Consider the following 13,660-nt stretch of genomic DNA (forward strand, 5'->3'; position numbering starts at 1 on the left):
AGCAGATATGTTGCAACGTGACACTTTGAAAGCTTGTAGATCATTTTGCCGAATTTCGTCCTAGAATAGACGCTAAGGTTCAAGTGGTTAGCACTTAGCAGAATGGCAAATATGCATTTGCTTTCTATTATTATTTTAAAAAAAATAACACTTTACAGATCACCAGGTTACACAAATATACATAATAAAATAAAAGTTTCCATTTGCCACTTTCTCTCACCAACCCCCTGTAGTACCCCTAGGGGTACATGCACCCCCATTTGAGGAACATCAGTAACATGATCAAATCAATTCTGATCCTCCCAGGAAAGCAGAACCAAGGACCGGTTTAAAATGGTTGTATTTGAAACTCTAGCAGCTGAATTTATTTGGCACCAGTTGGAGATTGGAGATCGCCGTTTTTACTGTGTGCTGATTACAGGGAATTACAGTCATCTAATCATGATTAAATAAAAGCGTGTGTGATACATAATTCAACTACAGATTTGTGAAGACATAATGTTACCTGCTTTACTAAAAGTCAGTCAAATGTCACTGAAGTTAATTTGGAATTAAAAACATGAATAAAACAATACTTGTACGTGAATGCATCCAGGATACAGTGGATGTTCTATTCATCCAGGATACAGTGGATGTTCTATTCATCCAGGATACAGTGGATGTTCTATTCATCCAGGATACAGTGGATGTTCTATTCATCCAGGATACAGTGGATGTTCTATTCATCCAGGATACAGTGGATGTTCTATTCATCCAGGATACAGTGGATGTTCTATTCATCCAGGATACAGTGGAGTGGATGTTCTATGCATCCAGGATACAGTGGATGTTCTATGCATCCAGGATACAGTGGATGTTCTATTCATCCAGGATACAGTGGATGTTCTATTCATCCAGGATACAGTGGATGTTCTATTCATCTTTGATGTTTTTGGAATTGGAAGGAAAACACTACACACTGATAAATGGCATTTGTTTTTATCTCCTCCAGGCTGAAACTGACAGGGGGCGTATGGTTTCACCCCTGTCCATGTGTGTACATGTGAGCAGTTAGTGCGAACAGGCAACAAGCTCACAGCATGTGGTGCTGCTGTGCTTTGTGAGCTTGTAGAATTTCTATTTTCGGCTTTAGCGTTGAAAAAAAAGAGAAGACAAATGCATGCCATTGTTTTGGTAAAAAAATAGCATTCATGGAATTGCCTTCCTACATTGTTGATTTCCTCCCAAGTGTTCATTCAAACGTGTGTGTGTGTGTGTGTGTGTGTGTGTGTGTGTGTGTGTGTGTGTGTGTGTGTGTGTGTGTGTGTGTGTGTGTGTGTGTGTGTGTGTGTGTGTGTGTGTGTGTGTGTGTGTGTGTGTGTGTGTGTGTGTGTGTGTGTGTGTGTGTGTGTGTGTGTGTGTGTGATTGTGTATTTGATTGTGTATTTGTTTGCATCTCATCCCTGTGAGCCTTGAGTTGATGTGCTGTGTACATTCTATGTATTTATATTTATGGAAATAGGGTGGCAAGCCTTTTTCCCCTCTTGGAATTAGCATTTATTTTCCTCTTTAGCTGTTGACTGTACCAGCATGAGCTCTACCGCCTAAGGTGCTAATATCCGTTTAAATTACCGCAACATCGCTGCATTTTAATTTGATTCAAGTCGAGCATGCGCATGCTTTTAATTTCAATTCACAACCGGGAAAAAGTGAAGTTTGTGCCATTCTCTTTATAATGTGTGTACATTTGAAGTAGGGGGGATCTGTGCTCGATCTAATTAGTGTGTGTGTGTGTGTGTGTGTGTGTGTGTGTGTGTGTGTGTGTGTGTGTGTGTGTGTGTGTGTGTGTGTGTGTGTGTGTGTGTGTGTGTGTGTGTGTGTGTGTGTGTGTGTGTGTGTGTGTGTGTGTGTGTGTGTGTGTGTGTGTGTGTGTGTGTGTGTGTGTGTGTGTGTGTGTTGGAGAAGAACAGAGATTAGGTCCATCCAACATGTATTATGCATAGATTTCTCTCTTTTTAAACTGCTTTCTTGCTACATTACTTGGAAGTCAAATTGAACGAGTACCCTGCATGCATCTGTGGAATGGACCTACTTGTTTTTATTGATTGTTATCCTCTATCCTGGTTCTATCTTTACCATTATCTCTTAAACATAAACATACATATTGCACCATACTGAAGTGTTTCATGTTTGACACCCAACGATTTGGCATGTTTCCCAAGCACTTACAGACAGTTCTACATTGCAGGTGAAAGATGTCAGGTTCTTGGTGTTATTTTCTTGAATCTAACACAACCTGCATGCAATTTTATGTTCACGCCAGACGTTATACATATAAATTCAGCAGCCCATCTGGAAGATAATCTGTTCCATGTGCAATTTAGAAATTGCAGTTTCCAATTGGGATGTTCGAGTGAGTTTTGATTAACCAGTTTCAACCTGTAATTCCTATTTTGGGCATGTCACATATATATATTTTCAAAACTTTGCAAATTGTAGGCAATCTATTAGGTCACAACGCATCACAATGTGATGCATTGTGAGCTTATAGATCGGCTGTTTCCGCGGTGTGACACCATCTTCGGATATTAAAAACAACAATTATATATGTAATTAACACCTTGTTCAGTGCTCTTCCCAAAATGTCAGTGATCCTGATGTCATCTCCAGGTGGATTACTTCAGCTGTTTGGCGACAGTGGTGAGCATTCGCAAGGAGAGCTGCATGTACCAGTCGTGTCCCCGTGCAGACTGCAAGAAGAAGGTCGTAGAGCTGCCGAATGGCCAGTACCGATGTGAGAAGTGTGACCAAGAGTCCCCCGACTTCAAATACAGACTCTTACTGTCTGTGAGTATTAACACATTGAGAGCCCACGCAAAACTGCCCAAAAATCACTTTCACCTAGAAAATCCATTCACATTTTTTATAATTCAGCTGACTGTGGAGACACATGCTGGAACTTTTTACTTTGAAATGTTTTATAGTTTCTGAGTTATTTAATTTAAACACCAAATGCATTCTCAATGGCGAAAACACAATTTTTGGCACCACGTATAAAAAAAAAAAAATCATTGTTTTGATTTTTTTGATTTTTTTTAATAAAATATATATATATTTTTTTTTCTTTTTTTCAAAGACGTCCACAGACGTCTTGGGCTATGCACGTGCGGTAATACCCAAGACGTCCACAGACGTCTTGGGCACAAAATGTGTTAAGAGGAAAAAGCGTGCCGTAGATACAGCATTTACTCAAGTACTGTACTTAGTTATGACGTAGTTTTGACATACTTATCGTATTTCCTTATTTGTTTTCAATACTTTATACTTTTATCTCAACAAACTATTTGTCTGAGGCAAATATTGTACTCTTTGCTCCACGACACTTATTTGACAGCTTTAGTTACTTTTCAGATTTAGATTTGTAATTTTTTTACAAAACATTCATTAATCACTTATACCCAGTTTTATACTTCGAAAGCTCATAGCGCGCTGCGGCGAGTTGTGAGCTTGTCGCAGCTATTTATGAGCACTTATTCTTACACAGTGTGGAATTAGTACTTAAATAGTAAATACACACCAAATTATCCTCATCTCTGGCGTGTGCTATGATGACTTTTACTACCCAGATATTCCTCTTTTTTGTTTGTCCTCCAGGTCAATTTAGCAGACTTTGGGGACAACCAATGGGTGACATGCTTCCAGGAAACCGCTGAGTTGCTGCTGGGTCACAATTCAGAGGCACTGGGACATCTCAGAGACACAGTGAGACACACACAGGCACACACACACAGGCACGCACACACACACACACACAGTCTTGCCTCCTACTTTACATTTGAACATAAGGCCTAACTTAGGCTCGTATCTCCATGTTTCAAGTTTTTTACGTTTTGTTGTAAATTCATGCCCTACTTCATCATACAAGAATGTCACACAAAAGTAGTGGAAATAGCAGATCTACACCACCACAGGGAGTGCAGTGCCCGATATCGAGTCTGTCGTATACACCGTTGTCCAGAACCAGCACAAAAGCCTCTGCTCGGACTCTGGACCTGATCACCCCCAAATCTCCATATATGGAGCTGGACTGTTCTGACATCACTTTTACACAGAATCACATTTTTGAGGGGCACTAGCCCCTCCTATATACAGGTTTAATGTTTGTTTTTAGTTCAATGTTTGTTTTAAAAACACCATTGACAATGAAGGGAAGGTTTACGTCATATTGTCCCTCATAAGTCATATTGTCTCTTTATTGTTAATGGCATTTAATGTTTGTTTGTTTTACATTACCATTACATCACCTAATCAAAATGAGTTAGACTTTAATATATTAGCGCCCCTCACTTCACACGGGTGCGATTGTTATGGTCATGATTCACCAGTAGTAGTAGTAGCCTAGATGGCTTGGTTCAAGGCTTAAAATATTTTATATAAATATTTTTAGACATCTCTATGGTAAACATATGAATCTGTGGCACCACAAAATGGCCGCCACTGCTATGGTATTTGAGCTATTATTATTATTATTATTATTGTCCAATTTGGTTTTGTCCATATGACCCAGTTTAACTCCAACTGACTATGTCCTGTATAAAGCTGCTGTCTTTTCATGTGACAACTGTGTGTGTGTGTGTGTGTGTGTGTGTGTGTGTGTGTGTGTGTGTGTGTGTGTGTGTGTGTGTGTGTGTGTGTGTGTGTGTGTGTGTGTGTGTGTGTGTGTGTGTGTGTGTGTGTGTGTGTGTGTGTGTGTGTGTGTGTGTGTGTGTGTGTGTGTGTGTGTGTGTGTGTGTGTGCGCGCGCGCGCACTAGGATGAGGCTGCATTCGATGACGTGTTCAGCAAAGCCTTCTTCACAACTCACATCTTTAAAAACAGAGCCAAGCTGGAGACATACAATGTAAGTAGCCGCGCAGAGGAACACAATGGCATTTGACGTGCCATACTGTACAATTTACTTTCCGCTGGACGGAAAGGTTGGAATTGAACGACATACAATGGAACTCATCATTGTCCTCTTGTCAATGACAATTCTGACTGGCAGTGTCTGCTGTGGGACTCTTGATTCAGCTGCCTATTACCAGTCAGATTTCAACAAAACAGTGTTCCAAATATAAATGCAATAACAGATGTTCACTATGTCAGCTATGCATAATGGTACAAGGTTTTTATGAAGCCTAGTGTCCCTATTCCGGGGGTGCGAACATTCAGTAAAATTAGCAGATCTACAATCTCACAACGTGTCACGATCTGCTGTATATAGAAGGGTGTCTATGGTGAACTACAGTTTTTTTCTTTTATTTATTTTTTAGCTTTTTCTTCCTTTATTGATATATTGAAAGTAGGCTGACAGGAAATGGGGGGGGGGGGGGGGGTGACACGCAGAAAAGGTCGTCGGGATCTGGAGTCAAACCCGCGACACGCTATTGGGCTGGTTTACCAGCCTAGGTGCCCAGACGGCTACGCCAGCCTCCCGGCCCGAACTACAGGGTAGTTAGTCGTGTTAACAGGAAATTGTATTGTTCATTGTTCAACATAAACCTTATCCAGCAAACATGACCATTGAACATTGTGTTTACACCTTCAGTATTTCAATGACCACAGTTATCGCAATGGCAAGCAGACAACTTTTAGCATTAGCTACGTAGGTGTCGGCTGAATTGGTTGGTGACGTGGCGTAACCAACAAGAAGTTAGAGCAATGTTGCTGTTGGTAATAAATAAAAGTAGTCCGTTACTGAATAAGGACAATATTCTATTTTATTTTAATTCTATTAATGTTTAAGGGCATGTTTCTATTTCTTACTGACCTGCAACATAGGCAACAAAAAGAAAGAAGCACACAAAACAAAAACAAAACAACTAGATATCGCTGCTTTGATAGGATAGCAAATATCTGTCTTACTGTTGGCCCTGTGCTGGGGCGATTTGAAAAATCGAGATGAAAGTATGCATGCAAATTTCATGCCAATCGGTCCAGCGGTCCCCAAGATTAGCTGTTCACAGACGGACGGACATACAGACTCACAGGAGTGAAAACATAATCACACTGCCTTTCGCCATTCCAGCCTCCTGGAAGACATTTTAAAAAAAGACACACACAAAAAGGCGCAGCGTGATGACATGCATCTGAAAACATCTCAATCTGTTTCAACACAGATTTGTTATGTGGTCATTGCAGCAGGGATAACGGAAAACAAGGCTATGGAATCATTTCTCTTGATTAAGCGCTAATTAGCATTTAGCTACAGTCTGTCTAAGCCTAATTAGCTTAATTATTGAAAGGCTAATTTGCTACTGGGGCTGTGTACCAAGCCTCCGTGAGGAATGTTTGGACTTAAGCATAGGCTCAGAGCTGCTCTTAACCATGGCCTCATGAAAATTCATTTTGGGATACAACTACAGAAAATTTAATCTGACATTTGGCAGCTTCACAAAATGTCTGTAAAATTTTGAAAATACATTCTGTAATTCAACCCTGATATAAATTGCTATACATGTTAACATAGAGAAAGTTAAGTTTGAACCTCTTAAAGCCTATATACTTGACTGGATTCTCCCAGGGGTCTAATAAAAATCACACCCGTGTGAACTGAGTGGTACAACTCCGTGTGGGGGTCCCCGGTGGGTCCCCCGAAATTCCAGAGCCACAGGAACGCACCCAGGGTGCCAGCCCGGTTCCGGCGAGCCGCGTCCGAAACGGTCGAGAAATGACAGTGTGTGGGGGAATTAGCATTTAGCAGACACCTCTCTCTCTCTCTCTCTCTCTCTCTCTTTCTGTAATTAGCAGGCAACAGTGCAACACTATCTCTCTCTCTCTCTGTTTCTAGCACAACAGCATCACTTTTGCCCCTACTGGTACTCTAAACATAGGGACGGACGTACAGGTAGGTGGACATAAGCAAGGACATTGCTGTTCCTTATAATAATAATAATAACTTTATTTATATAGCACTAATAACATCACATAGCAGCATAATAATACAAGAATAAGATAAAACAGATTTAAGAGAGGCCCAAGGGAGTAAAGTGCTAAACAAGAGATTAGGTCATAAACAATTATTAAACTAAGAAAGATTTAAACACATTGCAGGTGTCAAGTGACTTAAACAGATATAAACATACATTACAATTATGGGAAGGCTTTTCTGAATAGATGAGTGGTTGCACCACTCAACAAAAAACTAGATAAAGTGCCCCTCGGGGCACAGGTCTCCACCAGGGCAGGGCAGGTTGTGGCCTCCTGGTGGTGCTATAATAGGCCAATGTGAAAAGGGTGCCATTTATTCTTATGCCTTGGATGGAAATTGGATGATTTGAGGCATTTTGTTCCAAAAATGTGTTTTGCAAAAATCCACCTGTTGGTGGCGCTATAACAGGCCAATGTGAAAAGGGTGGGATATATTCCTCAGCCTAGTAGGAAAGTCCATGAAAGATTTCACGTAAATTGCACGCTGCGTTCATGATTTGAGGCTTTTTGTTCAAAACGGGCCAATCATGCAAACTTTGAAAGCCAATGTTAGCCAATAGAGCACCGAAGTCTGACGTCACTTTCAGTAGAGGGTGCCAATACACAGGTTCATGTATTTTTGAGTGGTGTAAACCACTCCTACAACTGGCTTTTGTGTGCAGAAAAAAATGAGCATGGTTGCTATGTTCAAAATAATTTCTGACGTAATTAAATCACACCCGGGTGAACTGGATGACCGTAGCAACCATGCTCATTTTCTCTGCACAAAAAAAGCCAGTTGTGAAATCACATCCAGGTGTGATTTCATTACGTCAGATCAGAGCTGATCAGGCTATATAATACCTTACCTTATATAATACCTCACATCGGACAAAAACTCCAGCTGAATCAACTTCATGGTCACAAATCATCACATCAGAAGACGAGTCTACCTAGCCAAAGATCTTTAACGTCAGACATTACGTCAGACCACAGCTGATCATGCTATATAAAACCTTACACCACTCAGTTCACACGGGTGTGATTTTTTTAGTTGCATTGAGATCCCATAGGGCAATTTTAGGTCGCTATAAGAACATTAAATATCAATACAATTAAAATAAACTTAATTAACATTCAGTTTCTGTTGTGCGACGGGCAGATGCAGCAACCCCGCCTACCTGGAAATGTAGTCTCTGGGTTGTTTGACTCATTTATAACGCTTTTTTGGTTACTCTTTGGGTATATTTGTACATTTCCACCTTCAGTCGATGCTTCATATCCATATGAGTGAAAAGGCCGGGGTGGTCGGTTTATTTTTCAAACACAGTTCTTATATGAGGTGATCTAAAATCCCCCTATGGAGATTACAATGCAAATAAAAAGTAGACGAACCTGTGGATTGATGCCCTCTACTGACAGTGACGTCAGGACTTCGGTGCTCTATTACAGGGGTTCTCAACGTTTTTGGCCGGGGACCCCCGGAGATGCTTTGGCACTGTCTCGGGACCCCCGCCCCCTCCCGACCCCCAATAAATAAATACTGAAACCAGATATAATCATTAGGGAAGGTGTATCTATGTACTATGTGTATTATATGTAAACTCTTCATTTCCATTTTCCAGCCATTCAGTTGCAAAAAAAATAATAATTTGGCGACCCCCAGAGGGGTCGCGACCTGGCCTTATATACACTATACCAAACTGAGCGTCCTTGAAATGAAAATGTTTGAGAACCACAGCTCCAACCTGTCTCACGCGCTCTCACTATAGAGTCTCTATGTATGTGTCTCTCTGTACACCTTACAGAGCCAAGGTTGATAGAGAAAATGTACCGATGTTGAGAAAGGAAAAGATCTTTACATCTTGCTCTGAGTTCAATTTGAAACTCAGGACTTTGCTGAATTTCTCCACAGATAGTAATGGGGCTAGTTCTTTGCCATGTAATGTGGTTCACTTAATGCCAGGATGGGGTTGAGTCCTCTTGCTCAAGGGTGTGTGTGTGCGTGTGCGTGTGTGCGTGTGCGTGTGTGTTTGTGTGAGTGTGTGTGTGTGTGTGTGTGTGTGTGTGTGTGTGCGCGTGCGTGCGTGCGCGCGCGCGCCTCAGTCAATACACTGGTGTCAGATAACACTTCCTTTATACTCCTCTGTATTAACAGACCAAACATTCAGCATCTAACGCACGCGCACATACACACACACACACACACACACAATTAACATTCATGGCATGTCAAGTCTGCATGGGGAAGAAGACCTTCCACCACTACAGGCAGGGAGATCCTCTCTGTCACTGGCTGTAGAAACGAGTCTGACATTTATATATTTACATTCTTTATTAGGAACAGATGCCCTTAAAGACAGTAATACAATATACTGTGAACACACATCTCTCTCTCCTCATCGGGTTCAACAATGTGACACCTGATTGTGTAATGCACAAGGTGCAGTTCCATTAAATCTTGTACTTCATTGTCACACAGGATCACACACTACATAGCTAGCTTAGCGAATGTGTAAAGCCCTATATGACTTGATGCAACATGCTAGGCCTGCATGTGTTAAACAGTCATATTAATAGGCTAATTAGCAGTTTCCCTGGTTCAGTCTTAAACTCACCCTGGCATATCCAATCCTGCTTCTGCCAGAGGGATTTCCTCACTTTTCCTGCCTGTAAAAACTTCAACAAAGTCATTGAAGTCCTGTCTCCTGATCAACTTCAACTCTATAACTACCACTTAACATGTTAAACCCTATATTCTGTGTTGACAGGGGTCAACCCAAGGGGTCTATCCTTGGTCCACTCCTTTTTTCCGCCTCTTCACCAAATCTCTTCACGGAAAATAGGTGACGTGTTGTGAGCTCGTAGATGGGCAGTTTTTGAGGAATGTTATGCCCAAAATAGAGAGACGCTAGGGTTCAAGTGGTGAAAGGGATCTCAATCTCTGTTGTCCTAATAGTAATCATCATTCCATTCATTATTTAATACTTGAGAGAGACACCCCCCCTCACACACACACACACTTTACACACTTTGAGTGGCAGGTACACCAACTCATCTACTCAGAGACCCAGGGATACATTAGCACATCATGGACTCTATACATTTCAAGGACACATTAGCACATCATGGACTCTATACAGTTCAGGCACTCACCAGCACCACATACTATACTGTATATTACATCATACACCGGATCAAGGACCGCAATGGAATTGAGCTGTACATTTTTTTTTATCCTGTATCCTGTCAGATGTATGTTACATTTATTTCATAATCAATAAATATATCAATCAAGCAATCAATCAACCAAGTTCTACTTCAGTAAGCTAAGGCCTCATTTACACGTATCAAACACCAATCAAGCAAATGTTTGGTCGTATCTTTGTTTTTTTAGGCCACCACAATGCTTTTCCAATTGGGGGGGGGGGGGGGGGGCAGAACACCACCAGCAATCAAACACAAATGTTTGGTCAAACCATGTGACTCCCATTGGAAAAGCATTGTGGTGGCCTAAAAAAACGTTTGCTTGATTGGTGTTTGATACGTGTGAATGAGGCCTAAGAGAAATGGGCAAGCTCCCTATAGACAAATCCACGGAGGGCTGCCCTGTAGGCCATCTCTATGCCATCAATGCTGCGGTGTCAGGCTGACCCGTAGCATTGATTGCATACAGCTGGCCTACAGGGCAGCCCTCTGTGGAAATCTGCATTTTTTTTTAGTCCTGATCATGATTTCATCAGGAGATGCATCCATTGTGGTCCATTAAATGTAACATTCCATCAACTACTTGGCTGCTGAATAAGGCCAAATACAACTGAATGCTATTGATTGCAGTAGGCTCCTTTTTAAGGTGCTTTCTCAAAGACTTTGCACAATGGGAGCATTCATTTTGTGCGATTAATTCACATTATTTAAACTGCCGTTTTGACATGAAGACATCTACACAGAACGCATATATAATGAGGCGATAAAGCAATGTAATTATTTTTCCGCAGATAATTGCATTACCTGAATGAATGAGGCATCAAGTTAATACTTTAATGTGAAATATTCGCCGACGCATATCGTTTATTCGCCACGCTCCCAGTTTGTAAGGACCTTTACTCTTTCAGTATACGCTGTCTCTTAGAAAACGACAGTTTTTTGTGTGTTATTTAAATGAGTTGTCATCTGTGAATGTGACCACCTCTTTGACCCCTGTTCTGCCGTCACCAGACAGGGGGAAATAGAAAATATTCATAAAGCTGTTGGAACGCATTTGAGACAGATGGGTGAATATAGAACCACCCTTGCTGGTTGTGTAGTTAATTACGTATGATGCATTGTCCCATGGTTAATTATCCTCATTTTCAAAGCGGAGGAATTTTTGCTTCTAAGCACTCATGAAAAAAACAACACCTGCTTTTGAATGTTTATGTGCAATAGATGCATGTTCATCACAAACCCATAGAGATGTTTGTGAATTCGATGTGGGGAACAATGACCAAGAGTCTAAACAAAATAATTTAGGGGGCATCGTCTGGGAAACATATATAGCATATAGCATTTTTTTGCCTTTATTGATAAGGCATAGTGGAGATAGACAGGAAACGTGATCAGCATTCGCCTATAATGTGGTATGCGCCTGGACCGATAGGTCTGCGGGTGCCCCGAAGCCAGTACTTTTTGAGATAATGGGAACCAAAATGGCAGACGGACACAGACACCTAAGAGCCAAATCAATAATAATAAATTACCAGTAGGTTTGAGGTGTGCACACTACAGGGTAATCAGGGAACTTTCCTGGCTATTGGGAGGGGTGTTCCCCATTTGAGGTTGATCGGAACCAATTATCTAGCAAGACTATCCTCGTCACTAGAGGATTGTCTTTCCAGATAATTGGATCTTTCAACCCCTCACAGTAGATTCTAGTGTGAGAGGTTAAGCCTCCTGATTTGCTCATAGGCGATCAGGGCCGCCCCGGAAAGTTTCTGAAATTAATGATGACACCAGTCTAAACAATCAGTGTGGTGCAATTGTCTATATAACGTGTTTTCCCAGACATATCACAACCGTTTGTCTGTTACCACTGCAAGTTTAAATGATTATCTGCGTGCCGTTTAGGTGCAAACAGATTTCAAAACTTTAACTTTGTGTGACTCCTGTTATGTGAGCCCAGCTTTAGTCATGAAACTAATTTTCATCTCTTATACATTCTATTGTGAGAGGTATAAACTATAGCGTCAACCTTAACAGTGATGGCATTCAACCACTATAACATTCTGATGAGCGAATAAGCAAGTCACACTGTTTGACCCTATATCATTTGTTAAAAGCTCACACAAGTTGTTAGCTTTTAGATCTTCTATTTACATCAAATGTTTGCCACAGAATACGGACGCCATGGTTCATGAGGTTAAGCATTATATTATATAATTGTAATTCTCTTTTGTTTTTATTTCTTCCCCAACCTTCAGGATGAGAGTCGTTTGAGGACCACCGTAATGGAAATCCAACCAGTTGACCACAGGGAATACAGCAGGAGGCTGATCAGCAACATCCGCAGAATGGCCAGCTGCAACCCCGATCTCGACCCCCCAGTCGTCAAAAAGGCCTCCTCCAGATAAGACTACAGTATCTCTTTAACAGCAGATCTCGGAGCAGTCTCTTGGCCTTTCCCAGCAAAGAGATAAGCACATGTTTGGACAGAAGTGTCTTCACACATTGACAGTTTCCAGAAAATGACTGTTAGAACAATATCTTTGTAAAAAATATATATATACGTTTGCCTATTGTGCTTTGATTTCACGGTGTGTTGCAATTTAGACATACTTTAAACATACATATTTTATTTTGTTTTATTTTATTTTATTTTTTAATTGTCGCTATCGCTTGATTTGGAATGGGTAAGAAAGAACATAGTAGATTGCTCAGAGGGCATATGCTGCGTGTTAATTTATCTTCTATAATAATGAGCCCTCAACTTTAAAGTTAATGTGTTTTTGTTGACTCTGCTTTTAGAAAGCAGCGAGCCACGGACAATGTCTCTAGTTTTCTTTTAAATATTGTTTTAAAAAAATATGATCACGTGTATTGTGATGCAGGTGCATGTGTGCATTCGTGCCGTTGGTCACTTGAGTGGCTCTTATGTGAGTGTGTGTGTGTGTGTGTGTGTGTGTCTGTGTGTGTATTTCATTTATCTTTACACACATCTTGTTTATGTTCATCTCTCAGTGGGTGTTGTCCCTCTGGGCTCCCAATTATGTCAAACAGGGAGAGAAGTTAGTAATTAAAAAAAGAATCATGTTTAGTTAAAGAGTGTCTGTCTCTATCATCTGCCCCGCTAATGGAGCCATGTGCTTACATGTATGTACTGTATGTAACTGTCTATTCTCAGGGTTTGATTTGGCATACAAAGCAAAACAACTGAACGTTTTCTTAACCGACCGGGAAAGCCGCTGGCTATACGTGTGTATAAATTCATCATCATACAACAATTACAGAGAGAATAGCGTGTATAAATTACTTCATCATCATACAACAATTAGCAAGAATAGCTGATCTGCAAGCTTGTAGATGTACTGTTGCATTGGAAAAATAAGAAAATGAAAATTTTACAATTTTCATTCTGACCAGAAGCAGGGATGATATATCTCCACCGGCCATAAAAACTAATGACCGGGGGGCAGATATCAAAAGACGGAGCCTTGTTTTTATCTTCCCCATCCCCCAACAAATGGAACCCTGGTGAT

The 13,660-nt window shown here is 40.9% G+C and overlaps 1 protein-coding gene across 1 annotated transcript in view; it reads left to right on the forward strand.

Moving 5' to 3' along the window:
* Positions 1–13,224, forward strand: part of LOC306928557 (replication protein A 70 kDa DNA-binding subunit-like) — a 66,813-nt gene extending 53,589 nt beyond the window's left edge. Inside the window, exons 14-17 of the mRNA XM_079508789.1 lie at positions 2,650–2,826; positions 3,634–3,741; positions 4,792–4,878; positions 12,386–13,224. Coding sequence (XP_079364915.1) covers positions 2,650–2,826; positions 3,634–3,741; positions 4,792–4,878; positions 12,386–12,535 — 522 coding nt within the window. The 3' untranslated portion in view covers positions 12,536–13,224. The remainder of the gene's footprint in view (positions 1–2,649; positions 2,827–3,633; positions 3,742–4,791; positions 4,879–12,385) is intronic.
* Positions 13,225–13,660: the final 436 nt, after the last annotated feature.

This window comes from Electrona antarctica (genome assembly GCF_951216825.1).
Source record: "Electrona antarctica genome assembly, chromosome: 8".
Classification (NCBI taxonomy): Eukaryota; Metazoa; Chordata; class Actinopteri; order Myctophiformes; family Myctophidae; genus Electrona; species Electrona antarctica.